Below are 26,920 nucleotides of genomic sequence, written 5' to 3'. Positions count from 1 at the left end.
TGTTCTCCCGCCTACCTCCAAGTCGATTTTCAAAAGTGAAGATATTCGAATGATTTTTAATATTTATATTGATATTTATATGAATTTTCATAAAACATTACTTCTTTGGGAAAACAACGAGAGATAACTCTAAAATTTGGTAAAACTCGTGTTTTTCACTAGAGAAATCAACGGAAAACGGAAAATATTATTAAAACAAAAATTATCCAGCCCCCCCCCCCCCCCCCCCGTGAAACAAAAATTCCTTTTTACGGGTAATATGGACTGTCATTTCACATATTCATACCAAAGCTTTTTGTGTTTCACGGGGGGGGGGGGGGGGGAACATATGTTTATATACAAAAAAAACGACAAAAATGCTTATTTTCTCAGCAATTTCCAAGTGCTTTACAACTGAAACATTATATTTTACTAATATATATGCTTAATTTTATATGCATAAAACATAAGAAAAGATTTAAGAAACATTTATTCATATCCAAGACTATTTCAGAATATGGTGATGCTTTATAGCCCGATTTCAGTGGAAAATATCGTCTACCCCCCTTATTTCAAGAGCTGGAATTAGGGATATTTTACTATTTAGCACTGGAATTAAAGTAATTAATCAATTACCATTGAACTGTTCTTTGTATTAAACAAAGATTTTATGGCCAAATTGTCATCAATATTGAATTAAATGGTTGTAAAATGTAGGCGGGAATCGGGAGTTACCGTGCGTAGTTCTTTAAAGTTATTTTGCATCTTCATGAATGTATCAAAATTGAATTTATTTTATGGTCCTATGTTACCCAGGACCCTAATTAGAGATAATTGTATTGAAACCTCTACTAATCGCTCTGAGGGACCTCCCCTACATGTAAATAGGAATTTTCTATGAATATAAAAATACCTTGTAATGTATGACACTCGTGATTAATCGGCAAAGGATTCCAGGACGGTAGTAAGAGTCACAGAATGTGAGACGCCCCCTCTTCCTTTTTGCGAATCCCTACAGATGTAGAAAATAATTTTAACTCCATATTTCTGTTGAAATTTTAGCCCCCCCCCCCCCGGCCCTTCCCGATGAAATAGCGTTTGGTTTGTTTTGTTTGTTCGGAAATTTTGGAGTTCTGTATTCAAGTGGATATATACTGTATATCTCCCCCTCTCTCCTCTTATAAACATTTTGGATTTGCTCCCGTTTTTGTTGTAATTTTGTTGCTGTTATAGGGTTTACTCATATTCAAGTGTGCATTTCAAAAGATAACAATAGTCAATACACATGTATCATCTATAAGCAGTGGCAGTGAGTAGTTGACAGTGGCAATCAGCAGTTGGCAGTAATAAGCAGTGGACATGGGCAGCGAGCAGTCGGGAATAAGCAGTTGGGGGGGGGGGGGGGGCATGGGCCATGGCCTCAAGTGAGCTTTTCTGATCGAAAAGTATCCAGCGTCCGTCTGTCTTGTGTTGTCTGTAAAGTTTCAACTTTTCATGACATTGTCATCCAAATTTGCCACAAAAAATCCTTAGATAAAGGGGTGCTCAATTTTTTAAATGAAGGATCACGCCCTTTTTCGAGGGGAGATGATTAATAATGAAAATTTTGTTGGCGTCATTTAAGTCTTTTCCTTAAAAGGATCAGAAAAGATAAAACGCATGTGAAGGTTTCTTTATGTAGTGTAAATTGAAGAGGCCAGGCATCCTCACAACGTCAGGGGTTCTGTGTCATCTCGTTGCCGGGGGACCCCTGACAAATTTCATTCGCTTTTATTCGGACTTGCTTCTCTTATTGAGAAGCACCAGTCAAATTGAAGTAGACAGATAATGTAAACAGAAAGGAATATCAGTTCACCTCAAAATGCACGTGTTGCGCATTGTTTATCACCGAAAGGTTTAATGTGATTGGCTGAGAGATAAGAAAAACAATCAAGATTTGTAATTTTCTCGAAAGACGTCGCTGCAGTCAGCCCGTAAGATATCAAATGAAATTTGTCAGGGGTCCCACGGCAACGAGTTGACACAGGACCCCTGACGTTGTGAGGATGGAAGCCAAGATGGAGAAGCAATTAGAGGGTCGAAATATATATTAAAAATCTTTTAAAAATCCAGTTTAAGCAATTTCTGTAAGTTTCAAAACACACTATAAAATGGAACAGACAAATCTGCTTTCATTATTATCATCTAGTTACCAAAAATTAAGCGTATCATACAACACAGTACTGGTAGATAAATTTTCATAGGATAAAGAGGGAAAATTGTTTTAAAATCTGATGAATAAGAGCAGGGCCAATATGACTCAGGTTAATTGGCCTTTTGTTTTGTTTTGTTTAATTTGGCTCTGTACGTCTAGTTTTCAAACCATATCTCAGGAAGTCCTGTGTATGGTGTTCCGTTGGGGCCACTTGCACCTTCGCACTCTCACCTTTAGGGCGAACATATCATCCTCACAATGTCAAGGTTTTGTGATTTCGGAACTCCACACAAACCCTTGACATAAGTCGCTATTTAAAAGTTGCGCAAGAAAGGTACTATTTCATTTGTTCCTGGTCTAGGACTGGAACCAATCAGAAAACAGCTTTTATTGTAGGTAAGTTTTGTAAACAAATATGACTCGTCTTTAAAATGGAAAGTGTCGATATTGTAGGATTTGTGACTAGTTACATTCAATGAAACATCGGGGATTACTTTTTGGAAGATCGCCCTCCTAGCAATCACAAAAGATATGCTCTGGAGTTGGGCCATTCGAAAACGACGGATTTGAAAAATATATTCTCATTGGTTAGTTTATAATTACCCACTACGTCATGTGTAACCACAAACCCAACTTTTAAATAGCGACTTATGTCAAGGGTTTGTGTGGAGTTCCGAAATCACAAAACCTTGACATTGTGAGGATGGGCGAACATGCGAGTGTACGAAGGCGAAAGTGCGAAGTTGCGAAGCCGAAGGAGCGAAAATGCGAAGATGCGACGGCGAAGCGCGAAGATGCGTAAGAGATCAAGAGTGCGAAGGCGAAGGAACGATACTAATATCGCACTTTCGCCTTTGCATTTTACTTATTGGAGCTCTTTATCGTTATGAGTTAATTTTAGTGGGCTAAATTCAGTGAAATTTAAGAGTTACTGTGTGTAGGTTCATTTATTAACTGCACTCTTGCCTTCGCCTTTTCTGCGCCAGTATTTTTTTTTTTTTCTCTCGGATGTTATTGGTACGCATGCGCTAGATAAGTGTGACGGCGCCAACTCTAAAAATTCACTGAATTTGCCCACTAAAATTAACTCATAACGATAAAGACCTTTGGATATTTCAATGAAATTTTATACCATAACTCCGTATGTCATAAAGAAAGGCTTTATTGATTTTCAGGTCAAAAGGTCAAGGACAAAAGTTCATGCATTGCATAAAATAGTTTTTTTTTAGCTCACCTGAGCCGAAGGCTCATGTGAGCTTTTCTGATCAAAATTTGTCCGTTGTCCGTCGTCGGCGTTGTCGTTGTAAACTTTTCACAATTTCATCTTCTTCTCCAGAACCACTGGGCCAATTTCAACCAAACTTGCCACAAAGTATTCTTGGGTAAAGGGGATTCAAGTTTGTTCAAACGAAGGGCCACGCCTTCTTCCAAGGGGAGATAATTAAGAATTTGTGAAAAATTAATGGCATCATTTAAAAATCTTCTTCTCAAGAACCACTGTGCTTGAAAATATGAAACTTATGTGGAAGCATCCTCAGGTAGTGTAGATTCAAGTTTGTTCAAATCATGACCCCTGGGGGTCGGGTTGGGCCACAATGGGCGATCAAAGTTTTACATATGAATATATAGGAAAAATCTTTAAAAATCTTCTTCTCAAGAACAGCAAAGCCATAATTGGCCATATGTACATGGAAGCATCCTCAGGTAATGTAGATTCAAGTTTGTTCAAATCATGACCCCTGGGGATAGGGTGGGGCCACAATGGGTGATCAAAGTTTTACATAGGAACACGTAGTAAAAATCTTTTTAAAAAAAATATTTCTTAAGAACAACAAAGCCATGATATGCATATTCATATTCATATGGAAGCATTCTTAGATAGTGTACATTCAAGTTTGTTCAAACATGACCCCTAGGGGTCGGGTGGGGCCACAATGGGTGATCAAAGTTTTACATAGGAATACATAGGTTAAATCTTTAAAAATCTTCTACTCAAGAACAGCAAAGCCATGATTGGTCATATTTAAATGGAAGCATCCTCAGATAATGTAGATTCAAATTTGTGCAATTCATGAACCCCCCCCCCCCCCCCACTTTTATATTTGAACTTTTCAACCTTTCAAGACTGAACTGATTTCTGCTTTTTTCTAGCCATAGTGCTCAGGTGAGCGATGTGGCCCCTGGGCCTCTTGTTGGGGATAGCCTATGTCTCTTTGAGCATCTGAAGAGAAATTTTATTTTGTAATTCCTTGGCGTATAGATGACCTCTATTAATTTTGAGGTCAAAAGGTCTTCAGGAATTCATGCAGGCCCGTAGGAAACAATTTCAATTTGGGGGCACAACCATATATTTTTAGTTGAGGGGGGACTATCAACTACCAAAAATTCCTTGACAAGCAAAAAAAAAAAGGTCATCAGACGTTTTTATTGAGGGGGGCACAAGCATATAGTATCTATGTTTTCTATAGTAATCTAAATATCGGCAAAATTATTGGGGGGGGGCACAGCCCCCCTGGCGTGCCCCCCCCCCCCCCCCCGTTCCTACGGCCATGTCATGTATTGCATTATTGAATAAAATGGTTACACGAAGATAACTTTACTTCACCTTGAGCTTTTGCAAAGAAATTACCGGTATATCTTATCCTATTGAATTTGATTAAGGTAGTCCTATCTTCAGGTTCTGAAAATCAGCTTTTAAGTAATTGAAAATGCTCACAGAAATGTCTCTGATTTCACATAGTAACGTGAATTTACCCATGGAATTTCTTCAAATTTCATCATTATAGTTCATCATATTATATAGGGAAAATTATCAAATCTCAAATGTATTTTCAGGAAATGCGAATAAAAACACCATGCAGTCATGGATTTTCTAATTGAAAATTGATCAACAAATATAATTTAGGATAGAAAAATATAGGTATCCAGGCATTTGGAGAAAATTGCATCTTTTTTATGCTTGTGCAGTATTTCATTTCTTTTTACTTCAATTGTCATACAATGCGTAGTAAAAAAAAAAGTTAATTTGTGCTATCATTGCTAGACATCACATATGACATCTAATTTCATCTAATTTCACATCATGCTAATAAGCAGTGGAATCTAATGCTAAACTAAAGAAAATTCGATTTCTCTAAAAAAATGAATTAATTTTTTTTCTTTTATGGGGTACAAATGTCAACTTTTTACAAGACGTTTCTAAGATTTCAAAGAACCTTGAATCATATTAAGATGCATAAAATGAAAATTGTTGCACGATAAGATCTCAATTTCAAGCTCCATTTTGGGACTTTTTAAATAAAATAGTAAATTTAAGAGTTATTCTTCCTGGCCGAGGATCGGATATCCTTAAAGGTTTTCTTTTCCTACTTTGAAATAAAAAAGATTTCACTGCACACTAAAGAGTTCTGATTCCATTGTAATTTTAAGCAGTTAGAGTGATATGTCCCTAGATATAAAATTGAATAAAATGAAATCTACAGCATATTACTCCATATGTTATCAATTCAAACATTTCTAACATTTTATTAGACCAAGATAAATTAATTGAACTCTTTATTTGCATGTATTTTTTCCATTTAAATAAGCAACGGTGATTTATGTTCATCAGTACTAAATTGTCTGAGAAAATTTTTTCCTGAAGATAGATGTCAGGTACCCTATGTTGAAAATGAAATACATGTAGATAGACACAGTATTTACACCTCTATATGATATAATTTTCTCAATGGCCAAAAAAAAAATTTCATTAGTGTATAGAGGGTCCATAAAATCATCTGGGTTTTCCCTTTCTAGATGAAATACTTTAAATAAAATAATGAATTTATGAAGTATTTTTATTTACTTTAATTGAGGTGAAATAAGAACTGAGAAATTAAGCTGTAGAACTTTGTTTGGAGTAGCCGATGCATACCGGTACCTTTCTAATGAAACAATTCTTGCGATATGGTTAAGCTTTTAAATTAATTTCTATGCAGAGGATATCTGTACAATGCTGGGATGTTCAGTGTATAGTTACTTATTTATTAAAAAACAAAAGAAACACATATTCTTTTTCTTGAAATAAAATTGCATATGGTAGTTGAGGACGCACTCACACAACTGCCTCGATAAATGATAAACTGTCTGTTATAAAGTATGTCCTCATTTACCCTTTTGTATAAGAACTGTGTCATGTCGAACATAAAGCCATCATGTCAACCATAGGAATAAGTGATATAAAAGGCACTTCGCATGTCAGAGGTCCCCTAATATATGAATTATTGCAGATCAATTTACATGCACAGTTTAACGTTTCATTTTGACAGGTGCTTTCTAATCCCTAGATTCTGCATGGGTGGTATTTTGCTTACATCGATCGATATGCTCACTAACACGATGCTTTGTGATTAATTGGTATATGTTTCAATAGCAGATAAGCAAAATTTGGTGGCAAAGTATTGCATTTTCGGGCTCTTCAACCAGGAACAATAACTCTTAAAATTGTTTGAGTGTCTCAATTGATTTTTTTTTTCGTGCAACAGGCCCCTAGCAACGGTTTCAAAAGTAGGGGGGGCAACTTCCTCAAAAAGTCTGACAAGCAAAAAACAAAAAAAAAAACAAAAAACAAAAAAACTAATTTATCGTCCAAATCCTAGAATTTGCCAGTGCTCAACCTTACAACATCAAAAAAAAAAGGGGGGGGGGGGCAACCAGCATCTAAAAGAAAATTTACTATCACCCCCTTCCCGCGCGTTCTACGGGCCTGTGCAACACTTTTCATTTCATCCATCTCAAGGTTCTTTGAAGTCTAAGAAACGGTCTTGTAAAAGGCAGATATTTGCATCCCATAAAAGTATACAAAAATACATTTTTGGAGAAATTGATTTTCCTTTAATCTTGCCTAATTAGCATGAAATGGGAGATGATTAGTGGAATCTAGCAATATCACATACTTTTTAGACTGTGTATAACATAACGAAAGTTCCGCATGAGTAAAACCGATGCGATCTTTTTCCAAACCTATAGTTTTTATCCTAAAATATACTTGTTAATCAATTTTGAATTTGGAATTGGTGCTTTTATTCACGGTTCCTCAAATATATAGAGATTTGATAATTTTCCCTATAAAACATGATTAACTATATAATGATGAACTTTGTAGACATAGCGATTCTCAGAACCTGACGAACGTACTAACTTAGAAATTTGTCTTTGTGAATGCAAATAAAACTTAACTGAAAGCAGGTGTCTCAGGTAACCTAGTCAGAAGTTAGTGAAACTCTAGGAAGTCTTGTCGAAAAAGTACATAAATAATTAAAATACACATCGTCTTTTGAGAAAGGTTAAGAATCAAACACATAAATACAGTTTTTCTACAAGTCAATATGTTAACACACTGCTTAATGTGCAATCCGTTTTGCGGAAATTTCTTGTTGAACATCATGTCCAAGCAACACCAAAAGAGAACTACGGAAATGTTCATATTACTTCTAAATGTCCCTATGTCATGTGTTACAAATATAATTCTATTAAACTGTCAACAATCACAGTTCAAAATTAATCCAAAACAGCAATACATAAAATTTCTTTGTAGGTGCGTGGTAAGAATGCAAATGATCTGCTTTCGTGGGAAAAACAGAAATGCATGAACGATAATGATAGGGCGTTTGTCACTCTAATACCACAACACAACAGTGATGCGTAACAAGAGCTTTGTCGCACTTTTAATATCACTGCAAATAATAAGACGTTTGGCACAAAATGTGATCGAAACCCGAAATGGTAAGATACAAGGATTGACAGACCAGTGGGTGACGTCATTTCTGGGAATACGCTACGCTCTGGCTCCTATAGAAAGCAGACGATTTGCACCGCCAGTACCGATACCAGCATGGAACGGAACTTTGCAGGCATTGAACTATGGCCCTATATGTATGCAGGCTATGGATATTCTAATGCATAAGTTTTTGAACAATTTGAAAATAAGCGAGGATTGCCTAAATATGAATGTGTTTGTTCCAGTACAAAAGGATAAGTCCAAACTTCCTGTCCTTATTTATGTTCACCCAGGACAATTCCAATACGGCGCAGGGGCTATTATCAATGGTTCCTTCCTTGCTCTCGAAACAGGGTCAGTAGTGGTCACAATCAACTATCGTTTGGGAATTTTTGGATTTGCTTTGTTTCCATCTCTTCCTTCCAAGAATTTTGGAATACAAGACCAAATTCTGGCCATCAAGTGGGTCAGAAACAACATTGTTGCTTTTGGAGGTGATGGGGACAATATTGCCATTTTAACAGACTCTGTCATGGCTAAGGCTCTTCATTATTCAAGCACCAAAGAAGCTTTGTTTTCCAAAATTATCTCTCTACCATTTGATATACCCTATTCACTTCAGAGAGCAGACGCAGCAGAGATTTTCGTCAGCGATACTAAATTAAAAACTATTTGCAATTCAACCAGTTTACTGCCATGTGTTCATGAGATAAGTCCAGAAGATCTGCTCAGTGTGAGTTTGAACCAATCCCCTTGGACCTTACCCCATTTTCGACCAGTTCTAGATGATGATATTGTGAAGGGTGAGGACAGTCAAAATCATAGATATATTGAACAAGTTCACCTTAATGTAGTAGCTCCATCCTATATATATCGAAAAAAGTCAGTGATAGTACAACAGCGACAGTACCCATGCACTCAAGAAATTCTTCAGAAGGCTATACATATGCTCTCATCAATGACTTCATCTAATGCAAGCAGCTTGCTGGAGACATTCTATTTTCCTGATGACGTCACTGCAAATAGTATCTGCAATGAAGTTTTACGCCTTCTCTATGATTTCTCTTCTGTATCTTCCATTAACAATCTTAATCACATCAGTGGATCAGCCCTAGTGTTTCTAGCTTTGCTGGAGCCATACTATGTGTTACAAGGTGGGACCAGTGATCCTCTGTGCATATTCAGTGGAGGAGGAGAAGGATGTGATTCTGATGCTACAACTGTCTTTGTCTTGTCAGCTGTTAAAAACTTTTTGCAGCATGGGTTAGTGGGCTTATTTCAAGTCTTTTATCTTCTTGGTGATCTTTATCTCATCATCAATTATTCTCTTAGTACCAGTATTATATACTATAAATCTGGATATTTATGCATGTTGTTAGTTACAAAAGTTAGAAGCAAGAACACTACAGTTCGTAGTTATTTCCATGTTACCGAGAATGTGTATTTTTAAAACTGCATAAAATACAGTATGTATAAAGCTGTTATTACAGAGAGGGATATTCTTATCACATCTTATCACATATTTAGTGTACAATATTAACCCATACACATAAATTTTACATTTACTTCTTCTGAAAAAAAGTCAACAAGAAGGAAAATGTCAATTTTATGATCATAAAACATAAATTTAAAGGCCTATAAGCCACAAAAACCAACCAAATATTTTTGACAAGTTTACACAGTTAATCATTAACTCCAGAGAAGTTTAAGTACCCCAATCCAATCAGTAGATACTGATATTGTCATCATTTCAGAGAAGTGTTTGTGCTACTAGTATATCTACACCCTATGCCCCCCCCCCCCCTTGCACAATTAAGAAAAGAAGTTAAATTACTGGGCATTAAGCTTTCCTGAACATGCTGTAAGTAAATAACCCAATAACAAGCATGTATATTTGGCCATGTTAAAATAAAATCATGTTCAAAACTAGAAATATGCCCATAGGACATGCCCTGCCTAGGATTGATTATTAGTAATGCAATGTGAAAATTTGAACTAGACTACGTGTATGAAGTTTGAGGAAAATACATTGAATTCTTTCTTTAGCTGAATTAAATACACAATAAAAAGTAAAGTCAAGGTCACTGGGAAGGTCAAGGTAACAAAGAAATGGACACAGTTGATAAATTTTCACCAAATAATGTATTAATGCATAAGCTTACATAAAAATATCTGGAATATTTTCTTTGAGCTTAAAAAAATATTGAGAAACATGAGGTTAAGGTCAAAGGAAAGGTCAAGGTCAAAAATGTGGTAGAAGTTAAATAGTTCTCCTCAATATGTATCAGCCTGTGTATGAAGTTTGATAAAAATATCTTGGAAACTAAGCTAAACTCAACTTAAGAAAAGTGAAGTCAAGGAAAATTAGCTAAACACAGATTTGAAGTCAAGGTCAAACAAAAGGTCAAGGTCAAAAATGTTGATGCCATTGAATAGCTTTCATCAATATGTATAAGCCTGTAAAGTTTGAAAAAACTATCTTGAATGCTTTCTTTGAAACTTATCTAAACAAAAATTTGAAGTCAAGGTCAAAGGTCAAGGTAAAAAATGCTGATGCCAGTAAATAGCTTTATCAATATGTATAAACAAATATTTTTGACAAAAATATCTTGAGTACTTTCTTTGATATTTAGCTAAACATAAATTTGAAGTCAAGGTTAAAGGAAAGTCAAGGTCAAAAAAGGGATGCAGTTGAATAGCTCTCATCAATATGTATCAGCATATTAGGCTTGATTAAAATTTCATGAATACTTTCTTTGAAACTGAGCTTAACACAAATTTTCCAAAAAAAAAGTCATGGTCAAGGGAAAGGCAAAGGTCAAAAAATGTTGATAAAGGTAAATAGTTCTCATCAGTATAAATCAGCATATAAGGTTTGATAAAAATATCCAAAGTTTCTCTTGAAATTGAGATAATCACTAATTTGAGAAATGAGGTCAAGGTCAAAAAAGAGGTCAAAGTCAAAATATGTTGATGCAGTTGAATAGCTCTCATCAATATGCATCAGCATATGATGATTTATTATAAGATCATGAAGAGTTTCTTTGAAACTTAGCCTTAACACAAATTTAAGAAAAGTGATGTCAAGGTCACAGTAAAAAAATGTTGATAAAGTTGAATAGTTCTCCTCAGTATGTATCAGCATATAAGTTTTGATAAAAATATCTTGCACAGTTTCTTTGAAATTGAGCTTAAGGCAAAGTGTGACAGAAGGACAGATGGAAGGATGGAAGATGGACACAACAAACACTATATGCCCTGGCCATATTTATGATTTATGGCAGGCATAATAATGTAACGGGAACCATTTTGTCTATGGCCACAAATGACCCAAACCATTACATTCCTCCCTCCTTAAATTGTCTTCACCCTCGAAGACACAACCCAAGTTCTTATTAGCCCCTGGCAGGAGTTTCACCTGCTAATCCAGGGGTGATGAATGGCACCAAATCTGTAACAGGAAAGGAGAAAATGTATGGCTGGACCGGGAATCAAACCCGGGACCCCTGCATCACTAGTCAGGTACTCTACCAACTGAGCTACCCAGGCCAATATCCACAGCCCAAACTATTACAATAACAAGACCAAAGAAGTTGAAAATATAATATCTACATAAATCTTTATATGAACAGCTTAAATGATTTATCAAGCTCTCAAAACAGGTCAGCATCTTTTAGAACCATTTTTTGATATATTGCAAACAAGAATCCTGTTGACAGAGAGATTTATAGGGTTGTATAGATGTAAACAACTGTTTCAAAACTTGATTTCTTTTTCAGTTATCCCAGTTCAGATATTCAGATAACATGGCGTCCATATACAAAGCAAAGCAAAAATCACTTGATATATAATGGTTACAAGACATCAGCAGCCAATAAAAGCAGATGGCCACTAGTTCAGCAAGAAAATCTATGGTTGAATTTAGCACCAGCATTTAAAAAAAGTTGTTACATCCCAAGCAAGTCCTGTCAATGTCCAGGTAAGATTCCAAGTACTTAATAATACAAATTTAATCTAAACATACTTGAAAACAAGCCGGGGGGGGGGGGGGGGGGGCTTAAACGGCTGTTTCACACTTTGTGTGAATTCTTTTGGCACTAGGAGAAGTATGAATTTAATACTGGTAAGTTTTTGTTTTGTTGTTTGTTATTTTAGCTTAACTAAGCTTAAGTTTCATCGCAACTTGCTATTCTGATCTATGTTTTTTCATCATCCATATGTTGTCTGTCAGTCTTCTAACTTTTCATATTTTCAACACCTTAATGATGAAGCAAGCTCACATACTCCATGCTCCCACATTGCTTGACAATGCTACACAAAATATGGCAATGCTAGGCATTAAACACAACAATTAATCTCCCCACCCCCACTTTCCTTTTTACAGATTTTTATCACATCAGAATCAGATCTGTTTGTAATATCCACAGTAGGGATGGGTATCGGCAAAAAATTTCGTATCGTGATATACCACGATTTTCCCCCAAAATATCACAATAAATCGTGATATTTTTACACACAATTTTTACTACAATTTCAAATGAATTTCCATAATATTTCTTACAAATGTGCTATAAAAATATAACTTTACTTTTTAATTTTTTTATTTATATAATATAATGACATTATGTATGTTTGGATGCCGTTGTTTTAACTGTTTTCAACATTTTTTACACTTTCTGTAATTGTCATTCAATAGTTTGAACAAATAAATGAATAATTTCTGGAATTTATAGTTATGTACCAAATACCGGTATTTTAGTCTCCGTATCACGATATGTATCACGCAATAAAAATCGCAATATACCGGTATACTGATAACATTGCGCATCCCTAATCCACAGGTGCACTGAATAAAACATTTCCAAATGAGCTCTTGGGAAGATTTTTTAAAAAGTTTTCCATACCTATTCACATTTTAAAAATTTAACCCCCTAACCTGAGGGGGCCATAATTTGTATCTATTCTACATGGGGATCCTTGCTGACTGTGGCCCTGCTATTCTCACCAATGAGAGGAAATTTTCTAAACTTGAGGTTTTCCTATAAATGTTATGCAATGTAAAACAATAGTCCCTGGGGCCACATGAACAAAATGTACATCCTCAATGCAGTGTACCTTCAAATCATGGCCACTTTACAAAGGAAATTTAAAATCAAGATTGTGTAAATTATGGTGTTTCTTGACTTAGAGTGAAACCATAAAAGATGTACAAAATATGTAGACTTTTCAAAGAACAACTAGGCTACAACTTGTTAACTTGATATCAAGTCCCAGTAAACAAACTAAAAATTATAAACTGTTGAGGTGATGGACATAAAAGACTGTTTTCAGAAATGTGACTTATGTAAGCAATGTGGCCCATACGCCTCTAGTTCACATGCATTGTTACTACTGGTATTGTACAGGTTGAATGCTATTTCATGTTTAAACAAAAAGAAGCAATGATAGAGCCACAGTATGTGGATTAGCCTTATTAACAATACATAAAAATTTCCAATTAATTGGTATCATAATATACTAAGTACATATTCAAATTTCAATTGTGAATCGATTAGCCCCTTGAGAAATTGCTCTGTGCCATATGAAAAATAAATCATTTCATAGCTTATTTCTATGCAATGAAAAAACTTCCATATTATACTAGATATATTCAGAGGAATGGACAATTGATTAATAAATTTTTGTCTGTTACATTTCTTCATTTTATCCCACAGCAACAACAGACTGGGGGATGTCAGAAAAACAGGTCAGTTACAATTTTTCCCATACTAATACTTCCCATTCATTAAAAAAATGTTTTTCACATTTACTAATTCTCCTACTCCTTTCAATTGACAAGAGAAGATATATTTCTGGATCTAGAGATAAACATCATCATAACTCTAGGGTTTTTTTGTAGCTGGAGATTTTGTTATACTGTCTTGTGTTTTGCTGTTTACTTCTGACCTTTGTAACGCTGACTTTGACCCGAATTCTGTGCCATGTAAACAAAAAGGGAGTTAAAGCAGCAAAAGCTAGGAGAAATATGAGGAAAGACAGTCCTTCGAATGGTGGTCATCATAACGGTGCTTGTCATGAAGAAGTTGAAGATTCTAAGTTTTAATCTGCCGGTACAATGAGCAAATTACTTCATGTTGTGCTTATTTAGGGAAACCTATAGTCATGCTTGGTTTGTAGGGGACAATTTAAAAAAATGAATGAAGGGTAATAATTACTGATGCACTGTATCCCTACATTTTCTCATCATTTTAATGTTTGCAATTATAAACAATTTAATGACATTTGAAATTTCCGGTGCAGTATATCATTTTGTCAATTTTTCCCCAAGTAATTTGAACTTCCATGTCACACTGGTTAAAATATTTTATCTACCCTGTTTACAGCTTTGTAATCAGTACAAACCATATCCTGTCTTTTGTGAAATGGACTTTGTGTTTATAGAACAAATAACCACCTCACTTTAGTATAATTCTCAGAAAGTACTGTAAATCACCCTATTTTTTCATTTTGTATAATTACGCATGACCAGCTGTTCACGAAAATTTCATTCTTGCGTATAATTCTATTGTTAAAGATTATATAGGACAATAACCAAAATTCCTGAAAATTTTGTTTTGCTTATAAATACCAAACAGCTATCTCTCAAAATCAAGGTGCTGCAAAAATTTAGTGATCTACAGGATTTTCTGAAAAAGTACTAAACTTTGATATCTCAAACATGATACACATGTAGGTCTGATGGTATAACAGATATATCTGACTTTTTAACATATTCCTGGATTTTAAAGTTTTAAGTGTTTGAGATGTTTATTAAACCAAACACACATATAAATTTATCTTCTATTTTTTACATTAAAATGTATCATAGATTCCTTCTGTTGCCTAATATGAAAGAGTCTGGTAAATTTGTTAATATTCGTAGTGACTCCTTCACGCTGCTCTGAATGCCACTAATACTGTCTTCATTTAATCTGCATATAATGTCTTCATAGCTAGAAATCTCACCATTCGTAAAAGGATTCACAATCTTGTTATCAAAATAGCCTCTCTTTGGAATGATTGTACCAGTTTCTAAACAGATTTCATTGTGATGGAAATCAAACTGTTCATAAAATTTAAAGTAGCCATAAAGTAAATCTTCTGGCGACACTTCTACATCACATTCCCATTTTCTGGAACCCAATGAAGGTTCTGAAATATTAAAGGAAACAACCATAGAAATATCAAAGAAGGTAAGTGGAAAGAAGTGCAAGTCAGTAAATTTGAGCACACATCAATACTGTAGAATTACCTTTTTCCGTATGGTATTAATTTACACTATGTGCACGGTAAAAAATTTTCCTTGGAAATCTTAAAGTACATTTAAGACATATAGTGGCAATCTAAGAAATCCACCTAATTTTCTACCCATGGATTGAACAGAAATTGTATTCCCATGGAATTCTGACCCTCTGGGAAAAAATTATGTTATGTATATCTCATTAAATGAAATGTATTGAAATGTAAAGTGACACATGTCAAATTTATGACAACTACCAGTAAATTTATATACAAGAAATTGTAAAAATCCTATAAACATGATAAAACTACAAACAATACTATCATTTCACTGCTTATCTCCAGGTCAATTTTCAAAAGTTGTCATACATTCAAATGAGTTCTTTTGAAGTTTTCATGTATCTATGTTTAATAGGTAAAATATGAATTTGCATACAATTGAATTTGTTTATCAAGAAAAAAAGAGACAACTTTATAAAAGTAAAACTTGCATATGCAAATGGGGAAGGGGGTGAAGCATATGTTTAGGAAACAAAATGAAACAAAAATGTTCACTTAATGAGTAATTTCAAATGCAATACAAATACAAAATTTTACTATATGAATGTGATATGATTAATTTTGCATAAATTAAACATATCAAAATATTAAGGAGGTTATTTATTAAATTTCATGAGTATTTCAAACCCTGTTGATCGATTGCTTAACATTTCAAATTGTGTGTAAAATGTAGGCCCTAATCAAGTGTTAGTGTGCATAGTTCTTACTCAATGATTCACAATGAGAAGCAAAGTACTGATAGGTTTTAGCAAAGGCCCCTGCCATCCTGTTACTTGATGTAATACAATTTACAAATAATTACCTAGTTCTATCTGGAGACCCCCTATTGGAGGAATGACCTTGCATTGCTGTAAATAAAACAAAGCTAAGGCCGTGAAGACAAACTTCTGAGGAAACCAGCCCATGTAGTGTGTCGCCCATAGCTTCACTGTCAGTATGAATGGCACTACACTTGGTGAAAATCGACTAATGGCATTCAGATATATAGATGCAGTTATTCCAGTGTTGTTTCTGAAAAATTCAATTTGATACTGTTTTTATCATAATATCATAAATATACATTTTTTTGTATAAGAACCATAGGTATCAGCATATCTTAGACATTTTAGAAAAAGGCAGAGACAACAAACTACTTGTCACAGTGTGGAGTAAAGCAAAGGACATTTTAGTGGAATTATTAAAAGTTTGAATGGACATTTTAGCAGCAGATTTATAGGACATTTTAGCAGAAGAAAAATCAGATACCTGTAAAAGTTCAATGGATATTTTAGTGGATTTTTCTTCACAGGTAATTATCATTATTTTTAAACAATTGAATTATGTATAAAGTCAGCAAAAATTGACCAATTAGTTACTAAGTTGTGAAATTCAACAGAAGTTATTAATTAAATGTTAAACGTATAAACTATTCATCTGAATAAAACAAACCAACTAATATTTATGTAAGATATATTGTTTGTAACAAAGGGAAAAAGAATCATTTGTGACAGGTTTCAATACAGAATTGATGGAATACATAAATCTGATGTTGCTTCTCTAAGATGCAATGTGAAAATCTGCAAAGCTCATATTCAAACTGTTAGCTCTTCTCAGACCCCTGTCATAAAAACCCCAGCATAATGAGTCACAGTCTGATTTAAATCAAACCTTCCCTATAGCTCCTCTGATTGTGGCATGACAATCAAAATAAAAGGAGCTAGTGAAGGTTTGATTTTAATCAGACTGAATGAATCATTTACTAAAATGCTTCCACCTCTTACTAAGTTGATGAGCAGAAATTTATTTAGTGCCTTTTGCGGAAAGCAGATTCTGAAAAAACCAAGTGCATTGCGAAATTCAGAAAGCGCTAAATCAAATCTACGCCAACTTTCTGAAAAATCAATTTCCACCTTATATCGCCAAATAAGATATATTTACAGTATTATAACTTACCCATATGATATATCTCCATGAACTCCTGTTACAGGATGTTGGAATTTGATAATTGGAATACGAGCATTTAATATAGGAGCAATATTCTTATATGAGTGAAGTCTTTTTAATGCTGTTTGTATTTTCATCAGAAGTTTGATTCCATCATCTTTTTTATTATATCCCTGTAATACAAGGAATAAAAACATAAGGAGATCCACTTTTACCAACAAAACCTGTATTTTATATAACAATAATCCCATTCTAAGATTAAAAAACATACATGATAAAAAATCCAATAATTTATCTGTTGATATCAGTTGAATTTCCTCTTTCATTAATCTATATGCTTTAAAAATAAATTAGCTCATTTGTTCTGGAGAAGATGAAAATGTGAAAAGTTTACAAAGCCAACAATGATGCCAAAGATAACAGACAACGGACATACTTTGATCAGACAAGCTTAATTAAGCCTTTGGCTTGAGTGAGTCAAAATGTGATACATTGTACCACTAACCTCTTTCATGACAACAATATCTAAATCACTGTTTTCTGTGGCGAATCCATTGACAATTGATCCAAAAGGCAATACTTGATGATCAGGATGAGTAATATCAACAATGTCCTGTATACACTGAGTGATGAAGAACCAGACCCGCTGTCTGTCTGATATAGTCCCTCCTCTGTCTCCTAACACTCTCATCTGGTCTCCAAGCTAAACACAAGAAAGTCAAGTATAATACTAAACAAAAAACAATTTATGACTTAAAAAAAAAAATAAATAAAAGGTGCATTCGAATGACATGTGTACAAGTATGACATAAACAGATAGTAACTGAATAAATTACATGTTTATTTTTTTGATTGACTACAGCTGTACTCACTGTATTGTAATTTATGGCAGAATTCATTACATTGCCAACCACTTTAATATACCAAAATTTGTCTTGGTCAAAAGTTGGCAATATGCCAAGGTAGCACTTTGTTGTAAAACAATAAATACTCAACCATTTACTAATAAAGGAGCCTAGACTCTTCAATACTGGTGTCTGCATTATTTATGTTACAACAACACATGCTTTAAAACATGCAATTTGAATCGTTGATAAAATTGTAAAAATGGTTGGTCAAGAGGAAAAACCCAAATAAACCTCCCAGAACTTCATTTGGAGGTGAATTCACTCTGAGGTACACCTCAGGAAAGAAAGTCTGAACCAATCAGAGAGCAACAATATTCCTGATCATTTCATAATTTTATAATTATATTATACTTTCATGTAAATTACTTGAATTTGATTTGTCTAGAAACGTTTGTTAAAAATCACTATTACCATCTGAAAGAAAAAATCACACCCTTCACCAAGACAGAACTTAGCAACAGTCAACATTGCTTTACAACTGGTGATATTAAAAAAATACTGACTGTGTGGAATCTATGCGTACTTGCTTTCACCTGCATTTGTGTTTGCTGTGCCTCGGTTGACAGTGATTTTTGCAGGGTGAAAATTTTCAATATTACCCATAACTACATGCAGTATTCATATAATGCATCTCTGCATACCAGTACCCCAGTAATTAATAACATTCACAAAATGTTCAAATTCCATCTATCTTTATAGAACTGTAAAAAACTTTGAGACACATTCTTGTGTCAAAATAAAAGATATAATTTCAGACTTGAGACCAAAGATCTCTTTGACTACCTATTCATGAAGTCCTCACCTTTTTATTTTTTATCTTGTCATAGAGATTTGTTTGTGATAGTACATTCACATTTTGACATTTAGGTTCCTGATTAGTGGCTTTCCTTAGGGTCTTCTGTGTAACCTTAAATACCCTTTTCTCTAGCTGCATCATATTAAAAGTCCCTGACTGAAAAATAAAAAAAACAATAATTAAAACCAGTTTTAAAAGCACAGGGTGTGAGAAAAAAGACAAAGTTTAATCACCCCCTGCCCAAAACAAACAAAAAATGACCAAAAAAAAATCCTGGTACAAAGTTTTTCTTTAATGATTACTGGACAAAAATAAATAGGATACAAATTGCTCACATCATTATTAACTTCAGTAGTCATTCTTGTGACATCATTTTCATCTTCATATGTTACTAAAACAGTCTGCAAAGAAAAGGATGTGTATTCTAAATGGAAATAATAGACTGGTGTATGACAAAATTCATGTACCACCATAAAGATAATAATATAAAGTTCACACATCAATTTTCATTGAAATAAACTTCCAGTAAAACTTGTCTAATCCGGTTCCAAAGAAACTGCCGGATTAGACAATATTCCAGATTAGACAACATTTTAAACACTCAAGTTAGGTGAAAGGGACTAAAACTTTCAATTATATTAGACAAGATTCCAGATAACACAACATCTGGATTAGACAAGTGTCACTGTAATGCTTATCTTTACATGTAAACCTTAAAAAAAAGGATGTTCAGTTTTTATATGAATTTCCTTCACGGAAAAGATCTCAGATGTTTTACAGAAAACAATTTATCATTAGACTGAGTTCCTGCTACTGACCTTACGATTAACAATGACAGCCCTGGACACTGTACCCAGTCTCTCACATATTGCTATTAAATGGTAGCATGTATCTGGATAACAATGAATGAGAACTGAGCACCGAGCCTCAGAGATAAATGTCTGAACTTCTTTGGATCTGTAAACATCGGGAATAGACCAGATCTGTTTCCTGTTTGTCAGAAAATCTTTTCCTACTGATAGAAAACAAGAAGCTAAAAGACCAAAATGCTCCCTGAGTTACTCTACTCTAGTAGAAGCACTAAATTAGTAAGTCCAACTCAGATCAGGGAACCATATACATATGTAATAAATTTATTCTCTGTCTTTATATAAAGACATGCCACAGAGATTTGGACAGGATGGCATATTCACAAAATACATGTAGTAGCAGGAAGGTAAGTTAGTTTACTTCATATTTTACACCTAAAAAGCAAATGCAGATCAGAATTTAGACTGGTAAATTGACATTTTTAAATCTACACTAAAATTTACTTTCAGAATGATTTTAATATAAATTCTTGAATTAATTTTACTTACTATTTGTAGAAGCTTCATCAAAAGAAGATGATTGGACACTTCTTCTGACCCACCTTCCCTGACCATCCAGAACCCAAACTTTCAATGTGTGCTACAACAGAAATGCTCTTCAGTCTTCAATAAATGGAAAATCAGAATCTTTATATTCCAGGCAATTGAAAAGCAAATTGTGCAAGAGTTGTTACCCTTGTGAAAGCATAAACATAAAGAGGTCAACTGCATACTGATTCCAGCCCCTGTGATTTAGAGTTTAGAGTACATTGGATCATTGATATTTAGTACAAGTGTGTGATATACTCACTGGCTCTGTATTAGACAGGGAAGAATTCTGACTCTCTGTAGAATATTTTTTAGTTGCTTTTAGGTCATCTGTGATGCTCTTTGACTCCATATCATTTGTATGTTTTTTAGAAGTTACTAAATGGATAAATTCAAACATTAAAGATGGAGCATTCCTTGGTTTGATGCAGTAAAATATGTTAAAAACTCTCAGCATCACATAGGATGCTCATGGGCCTTTACCAATTAGAGTTCTACACAACTTTTTCATTTAAAATCAATGGAATACTGTGTTAGTCTTCGATATCTGAGAGTAGTTCCATATGGAGCCAGATCCATGGTTTGAAAAACCTATTAATTTAACACACTTAGGTGCTTGATAAGTACAAAGAACTTTTGGGGTTTTTTTTCTTTGAGGAAAAAAAAGCCTTTCAAAGACTTATCTTTACATTTCTGTTTGAAAAACATTAACCCCTCACCCTAGTCCTGGCTATGATTTAACAAGAGCCCATGGGCCACATCGCTCACCTGAGTAACTTTGGCCATGCTGTTCTTTACTAGATTTCCCCATTGTAATACCTATTGTGGCCCTGCCCTACCTCCGGGGATCATGATTTGAACAATTTATAATCTACACTACCCCAGAATGCTTCCACATAAGTTTCAGTTATTCTGGTCCAGTGGTTCTTGAGAAGAAGATTTTAAAAAAATTTTCCTATATATTTCAATGTAAAACTTGGATTCCCTATTGTGGCCCTGCCCTAACCTCCAGGGGTCATAATTTAGAATCTACACTACCCCAGGATGCTTCCACATAAGTTTCAGTTATTCTGGTCCAGTGGTTCTTGAGAAGAAGATTTTTAAAGATGTTTCCTATATATTTCAATGTAAAACTTGGATTCCCTATTGTGGCCCCGTCCTACCCCTGGGGGGTCATGATTTGAACAATTTAGAATCTACACTACCCAAGGATGCTTCCACATAACTTTCAGTTTTTCTGGCCCAATGGTTCTTGAGAAGAAGATTTTTTAAAGATGTTCCCTATATATTTCAATGTAAAACTTGGATTCCCCATTGTGGCCCCGCCCTACCCCCGGGAGTCATGATTTTTACAATTTAGAATCTACACTATCCCAGGATGCTTCCACATAAGTTTCAGCTTTTTTGGCCTAGTGGTTCCTGAGAAGAAGATTTTTTAATGAACCCACCCTATTTTTGTCTTTTCTTGATTATCTCCCCTTGTAAGGGAAATTGGCCCTTTATTTTAACAATTTAAACTCCCCTTCACCCAAGGATACTTTGTACCAAGTTTGGTTAAAATTGGCCCAGTGGTTCTTGAGAAGAAGTTGAAAATGTGAAAAGTTTACAGACGGATGGATGGACAGACGGACGGACGGATGGACAACGGGTGATCAGAAAAGCTCACTTGAGCTTTCAGCTCAGGTGAGCTAAAAACAATTAAACTACTTCCTAAAGTAGTGGACCAGTAAGCTTTGAAAATCTTTCCCAATTTTTAATACAAGAGAACTAGTATTTACTTCAATCATCTCTTTGGGATAAACCTGATTTGCCTTTTTCTCAGTGTGTTTTGTCATAGATTGAAATCTTATGATTACAGTTGAGCCTCATTTATCCAAAGTGAAATGCTTGTGTTCCTTCGAAATCCTCCAGATTCATAATGTCATTGAAGCATTCCAAGTACTAAAATGGACCTTCTATAATTGGTAGATATTAATGTATATTCTGTTTCTAACAATATCATCTGGAAGGTGAAGCATCCAGATATATATGGCTCCACTGTTTTGATGAAAAGTACTGGGTAAAAATTATCCAGTATGAACAGTTGACAATGATGATGAACTGACAGAAGCAGAGATAAGGGAAATTAACATCATAGATCTTTTGTCTTAAAATTACCTCCATTACTTGAAGGAAAAAAGAAGTCTATCAATCATAACCAATTAGGGGTGTCCTCAGTGTGGATTGAACTTGCAACCCTTAGATTTAAAATCCAGTCTTCTACCAACCGACCTGAAAGGCTATCAGTAGGCTAGTGCTAGTAGTAGCATGGCCTCACTATGAAGAACTTTGATCTAGTTTAAATCCTTTACACTACCACGGCTTTTCAACAATCCTGACTCAAGCTTGTCAAACCATATATCCAACACCGATCATGTACAAAATTCAAAATTAAATAAAGAAGAACACAACTTTACCTATAATTTTTAAAGATTTATTGACCCACTGAATGCCCAAAGGTATATACTATACAAAGTTGACAAAATATTTCAGTTGGTTTTGATAGCACTCCACGCTTTATGTATGAAATTATAATAAAAGGAGAAATAAATACCTGTAGATTGAGTCTCTTTGTTGTTGGCTGAGGAACTTTTCTTTTTCTTCTTTTTTGAGTAGGATTTTCCTGCAATCTGAAAAAAGTTTGAATATATAAATGCTTTTTAAAAAAAACAAAAACAAGTACATCACTAAGGACAAACTGTATCACACTATGGCTACATTAAGCTCACAGACTGGATAAATTTTACTCTACTTGAAAATGCCATTTAATTCTACTAAATAACAGTAAAACTTGAAGTGCCAGGGACAGTCAATTTTGCTTTGTCATAAACTTAATTTGTTATATCCGTTTAGTTTACAATATATTTTAAAGCCAAAGAGAATGAAAATCACTTCGTTGTAAGCGTCAATTCATTATAAGCGTGTTCGCTATAACTGGGTTTTACTGTACTCTAATATTTGGGTGGAAGTCTTATGATACTCAGAAAATTTCATAACAGTTTCCTGTTTTCAAATTTTAAAACCTTATTTCTGAGAAGCAGGCTTCTTTAGATTATTGTCTAGTGCTTTAGTGTAAAACTGAAGAGTTTCTTGATTGAGTCTATTTACAGTTCTATACAGTCTCTGAATGAAATTTTCTTTCCAGAAGGTATTCCTTCAAACTTTCAAAAATACAATCCATACGAAAAGGGTGTTCAGCTGTTGATAACTACTTTCAAGAACTATGCAAAATTCACTTTTTCATTTTGCTTTCAGAATTTTTTTTTTTAAATAGTCTTGGAAAAATGGCATGAGTTTTTAATTTTTCAGATCATGTTGGCAAACTTTGCAAATTTGGTTTTGAATGATAAAAGGGATGCAAAATAATCACTTGGTTACTGCATGGAGCATCTTAAAATGTAAAAAAAAATTAATAATAAAAATGACATGCACAGAGATTTAGATATGTCTTTCATGCAGATTTCTAATGCATAAGTTCATTCTTATGTCATAATTTTTGAACCCCTGTATTATTATTCCATTCTTAGTTCTTGGCTATTATTTAAAGAATTTGAAGTTCAATGTTTACAACATGTGGATTCTCACTTTATAAAATCAACAACTGTAGTTTTTGAGAACAAGCATAATTTGATATGTGGTTCATTATTTTGAGACTGTACCCTTGTCTCCTCTTTACCTTTTTAGAATCTGGTGTCTTGACTTTTGAGGATGACTGGTCTCTAACTGTGAGTGTAATAGTCCTAGATGTCACTGTTGTGTTTCTATGATACAAGTCCATACCCATGTCTGCAATAGAAATAGAACAAATTCTGCAAAACTGAAGTGAAAATTCAGATCTTTGCATAAAGATGAAAGAGAATTAACAGTATCAATTCTCTGAATCAAAGCTTTTGACCAAGTCCTGAAACAAGCAGACAACTTCAATTAGCCATCCCAACCCAAAAAAACCCCATGATTTTATTCAAACAAATCACTATTATAGGCAGGCCAACATAAAATCACTAACTGATGTGGTCTTTATCCTTCTAATAATCTTTAAACATAGGTAATCAAAAATTACAGAGCTCACCTCAACAAATGTTACCTTTAAGTAAGGCAAAATTCCACACTAAACTATTAATATAGTAGTGTGCATCCCTAGATGTAAAATTTATGCAATTTTGGTCTGAAAAGTCTTGCAGTTACTTGGAAATGGACTTTTTCTAACTTTAAACTGGTCACTCATCCAGAAAATATTATTCAAATGAAGCATCTAAAGCAAGTTTGAGAGTGTACATCCCTTGATGCATCATCCATGCAAGTATGGTTCAGATAGACCTTATAGTTTCTTGGTAAATTGTATTTTTATGCATAATGTTTGAATAAATAAACAAAATAATAATTGTACCATATATTTATGAATATTATTCTGGGGCAAGCTTGAGCTCTGTAAATTTTATACTCAAAAGAGAACAATTTTGTCCATTTTGTCCTCTTTCTGGAAAATAGCAGAAAATCCTAACAGTTTGTGATGTCACATAAACAAGAATTGTCAATAATCTAATTCCAAGGGTTTCGAGGGTTTCTGAAGAGGAACGATATCACAAAACCTTGATGTTGTGAAGATGTATACATGTACATTTGTATAGCCCACTTGACTTTGTGTACTAAATTATTAAAATTGGACCAAAATTATAAGAGAAATAGCCTTTTCAATGAATTTGAAAGAAATTTCCTTTTTGTAACCATAGCAACACTGTTTGTTAAAATCAAAAACTGATAAAAGAATTATGTATCTCAGTGTAGTTTACTTGTATACTAAGTTTTATTGAAACTGAACCAAAACTGAAGGAAAAATAGTGTTTTCAATGAATTTCACAGAAATTTGTATTTTAAGTCACCATGGCAACACCTTTTGTCAAAATCAAAAATCAATAAAAAGATTAATGTATCTTAGAATAGTCTACTTGCGTACCAAGTTCTATTGAAATCAAAGGAAAACTGAAGGAGGAGTAGCATTTTGAATGAATTCCACATAAAGAACTATAAAAAAGAGCGCCGTGAGTGGCACAAATCGGGGCTCACACTGCAAGCTCTTACAATGCCTAGACGAAGAGAAAATCAAATTTGGCACATTGATCCAAATGAATTTTTTCCACGTTAACTCCTTGACCCACAATCCTTTGTGAATTGCATCTCGCTGCAAACTACGTTCTAGTGGTAACAACAAAAGTTCACCAAAAGAAACCTCTCAATAAATAGGTATGTACGATCACCCTAACGGTCACACCGTCAACATATTATTTGATAAAGGCATATTCCTGCTCCCATAGTTCATGTAGTAAAATTTGAAAATCTCTTTGAGATGTGCACAATTGTCCATATTGTATAATTGTATAAAAAATCTGAATTAACAAAATATATCGTAAATTTTAAACAAATAATTGGCATTTTTTGTCTCTTTGACGTCCAGACTAATGTAATTTTTTAAAATGAGGACAAATGCACAAATTTATTTAATTTTGACTATAGTACTTTCAGAGCACAAACTTGCTCAGCTACTACATTTATATATTTCATTGATATTATCATTCATTTCTACACAATATAAAAAAAGATCATATCTGAGCAGACCTGTACTACCGGTAAATATTTCATAAAATACACTATTTTCTTTCAAAATCATTAAAATGTTAATTTTGCATCATTTTTTTTAATGTCATATTTCACTTAAGATGCAATATAGTCAATGAAAATTTATTGCCTTGAAATCTGCAAATATCTCCCAGCTAGGTTAAGAACATAATTAACCTGAGGTTCATGGGCCACAACGCTCACCTGAGTAACTATGAACCTTCTTGTTCTTCACCAGTAGATTCTTTTTCCTATGTAAAAATTTGATTGCCCATTGTGGCCCCTTCCTGTCCCTTGGGGTCTTGATTTGAAAAACTTGAATCTACATTACTTAAGGATGCTTCAATATAAATATGACTGATCATGGCTTTACTTCTCTTGAGAAAGTCTTTTTAAATATACCCATATAAAACTTTGATTGCTCATTGTGGCCAGACCTGAACCCCGGGAGTGATGATTTGAATAAATTTGAATCTACACTATGTCAAGAAGCTATTACATAAGTTTCATCTCTTTTGAAATGACCCAACCAACCTTTACTTTTTTTAAAATTATCTCTACCCTTGGAGGAGCGTGTTGCCCTTCATGTAAACAAACTTGAATCCCCTTCACCCAAGGACACCTTTTATTTTCTAAAGTTTGTCATAAATTAAATATTACATCTCAATAAGTTGAAATTAGAATGAGACAGAAATTGCTTAGAAAGACTTCACATGGTGCAACTCGAATTTCCTCTAAGGCTAAAAGCATATTTTATAAAATATTTTACATAATGTCAATTTGGTCCGCTGATGAATTGGGTTTTCTACATACTTTTATTGACCCTTGGTAAACATTGAAGAGACCCTTTCAGGACATGCGGTAATAGCCATGTCGTTTGACGAACTTTTCCAATGAGGGCCGCCATGTTGCAGTTAATCTTAAATCCAAAGCCTTTCGTAACAAATTCTAAGACATTACATATTACAGAGGCAA

At 34.1% G+C, this 26,920-nt stretch overlaps 2 protein-coding genes across 2 annotated transcripts; one reads left to right on the top strand and one right to left on the bottom strand.

Moving 5' to 3' along the window:
• Positions 1-7,844: 7,844 nt before the first annotated feature.
• Positions 7,845-14,746, top strand: LOC133190225 (uncharacterized). The gene is made up of 4 exons (XM_061325739.1): positions 7,845-9,194; positions 11,711-11,910; positions 13,646-13,677; positions 13,831-14,746. Exons 1-4 carry the CDS (start codon positions 7,852-7,854, stop codon positions 14,032-14,034), a joined length of 1,779 nt encoding a protein of 592 aa, XP_061181723.1. The 5' UTR covers positions 7,845-7,851; the 3' UTR covers positions 14,035-14,746.
• LOC133190217 (speckle targeted PIP5K1A-regulated poly(A) polymerase-like) lies at positions 14,720-26,852 on the bottom strand. Its single transcript, XM_061325728.1, has 12 exons — positions 26,759-26,852; positions 24,009-24,118; positions 22,887-22,962; positions 20,556-20,671; positions 20,255-20,345; positions 19,715-19,911; positions 19,232-19,297; positions 18,903-19,052; positions 17,698-17,895; positions 17,202-17,365; positions 16,072-16,280; positions 14,720-15,122 (listed from the first exon to the last, which is right to left on the bottom strand). The coding sequence occupies exons 1-12, from the start codon at positions 26,850-26,852 to the stop codon at positions 14,794-14,796; spliced, it is 1,800 nt and encodes a 599-aa protein (XP_061181712.1). The 3' UTR covers positions 14,720-14,793.
• Positions 26,853-26,920: the final 68 nt, after the last annotated feature.

Source organism: Saccostrea echinata, unplaced genomic scaffold (assembly GCF_033153115.1).
Source record: "Saccostrea echinata isolate AGI-Se365-2 ecotype Australia unplaced genomic scaffold, CSIRO_AGI_Sech_v1 ptg000001l, whole genome shotgun sequence".
Taxonomy (NCBI): domain Eukaryota; kingdom Metazoa; phylum Mollusca; class Bivalvia; order Ostreida; family Ostreidae; genus Saccostrea; species Saccostrea echinata.
The sequence above is the reverse complement of the archived record's forward strand: the minus strand, read 5'-3'. Positions and strand labels throughout refer to the sequence as shown.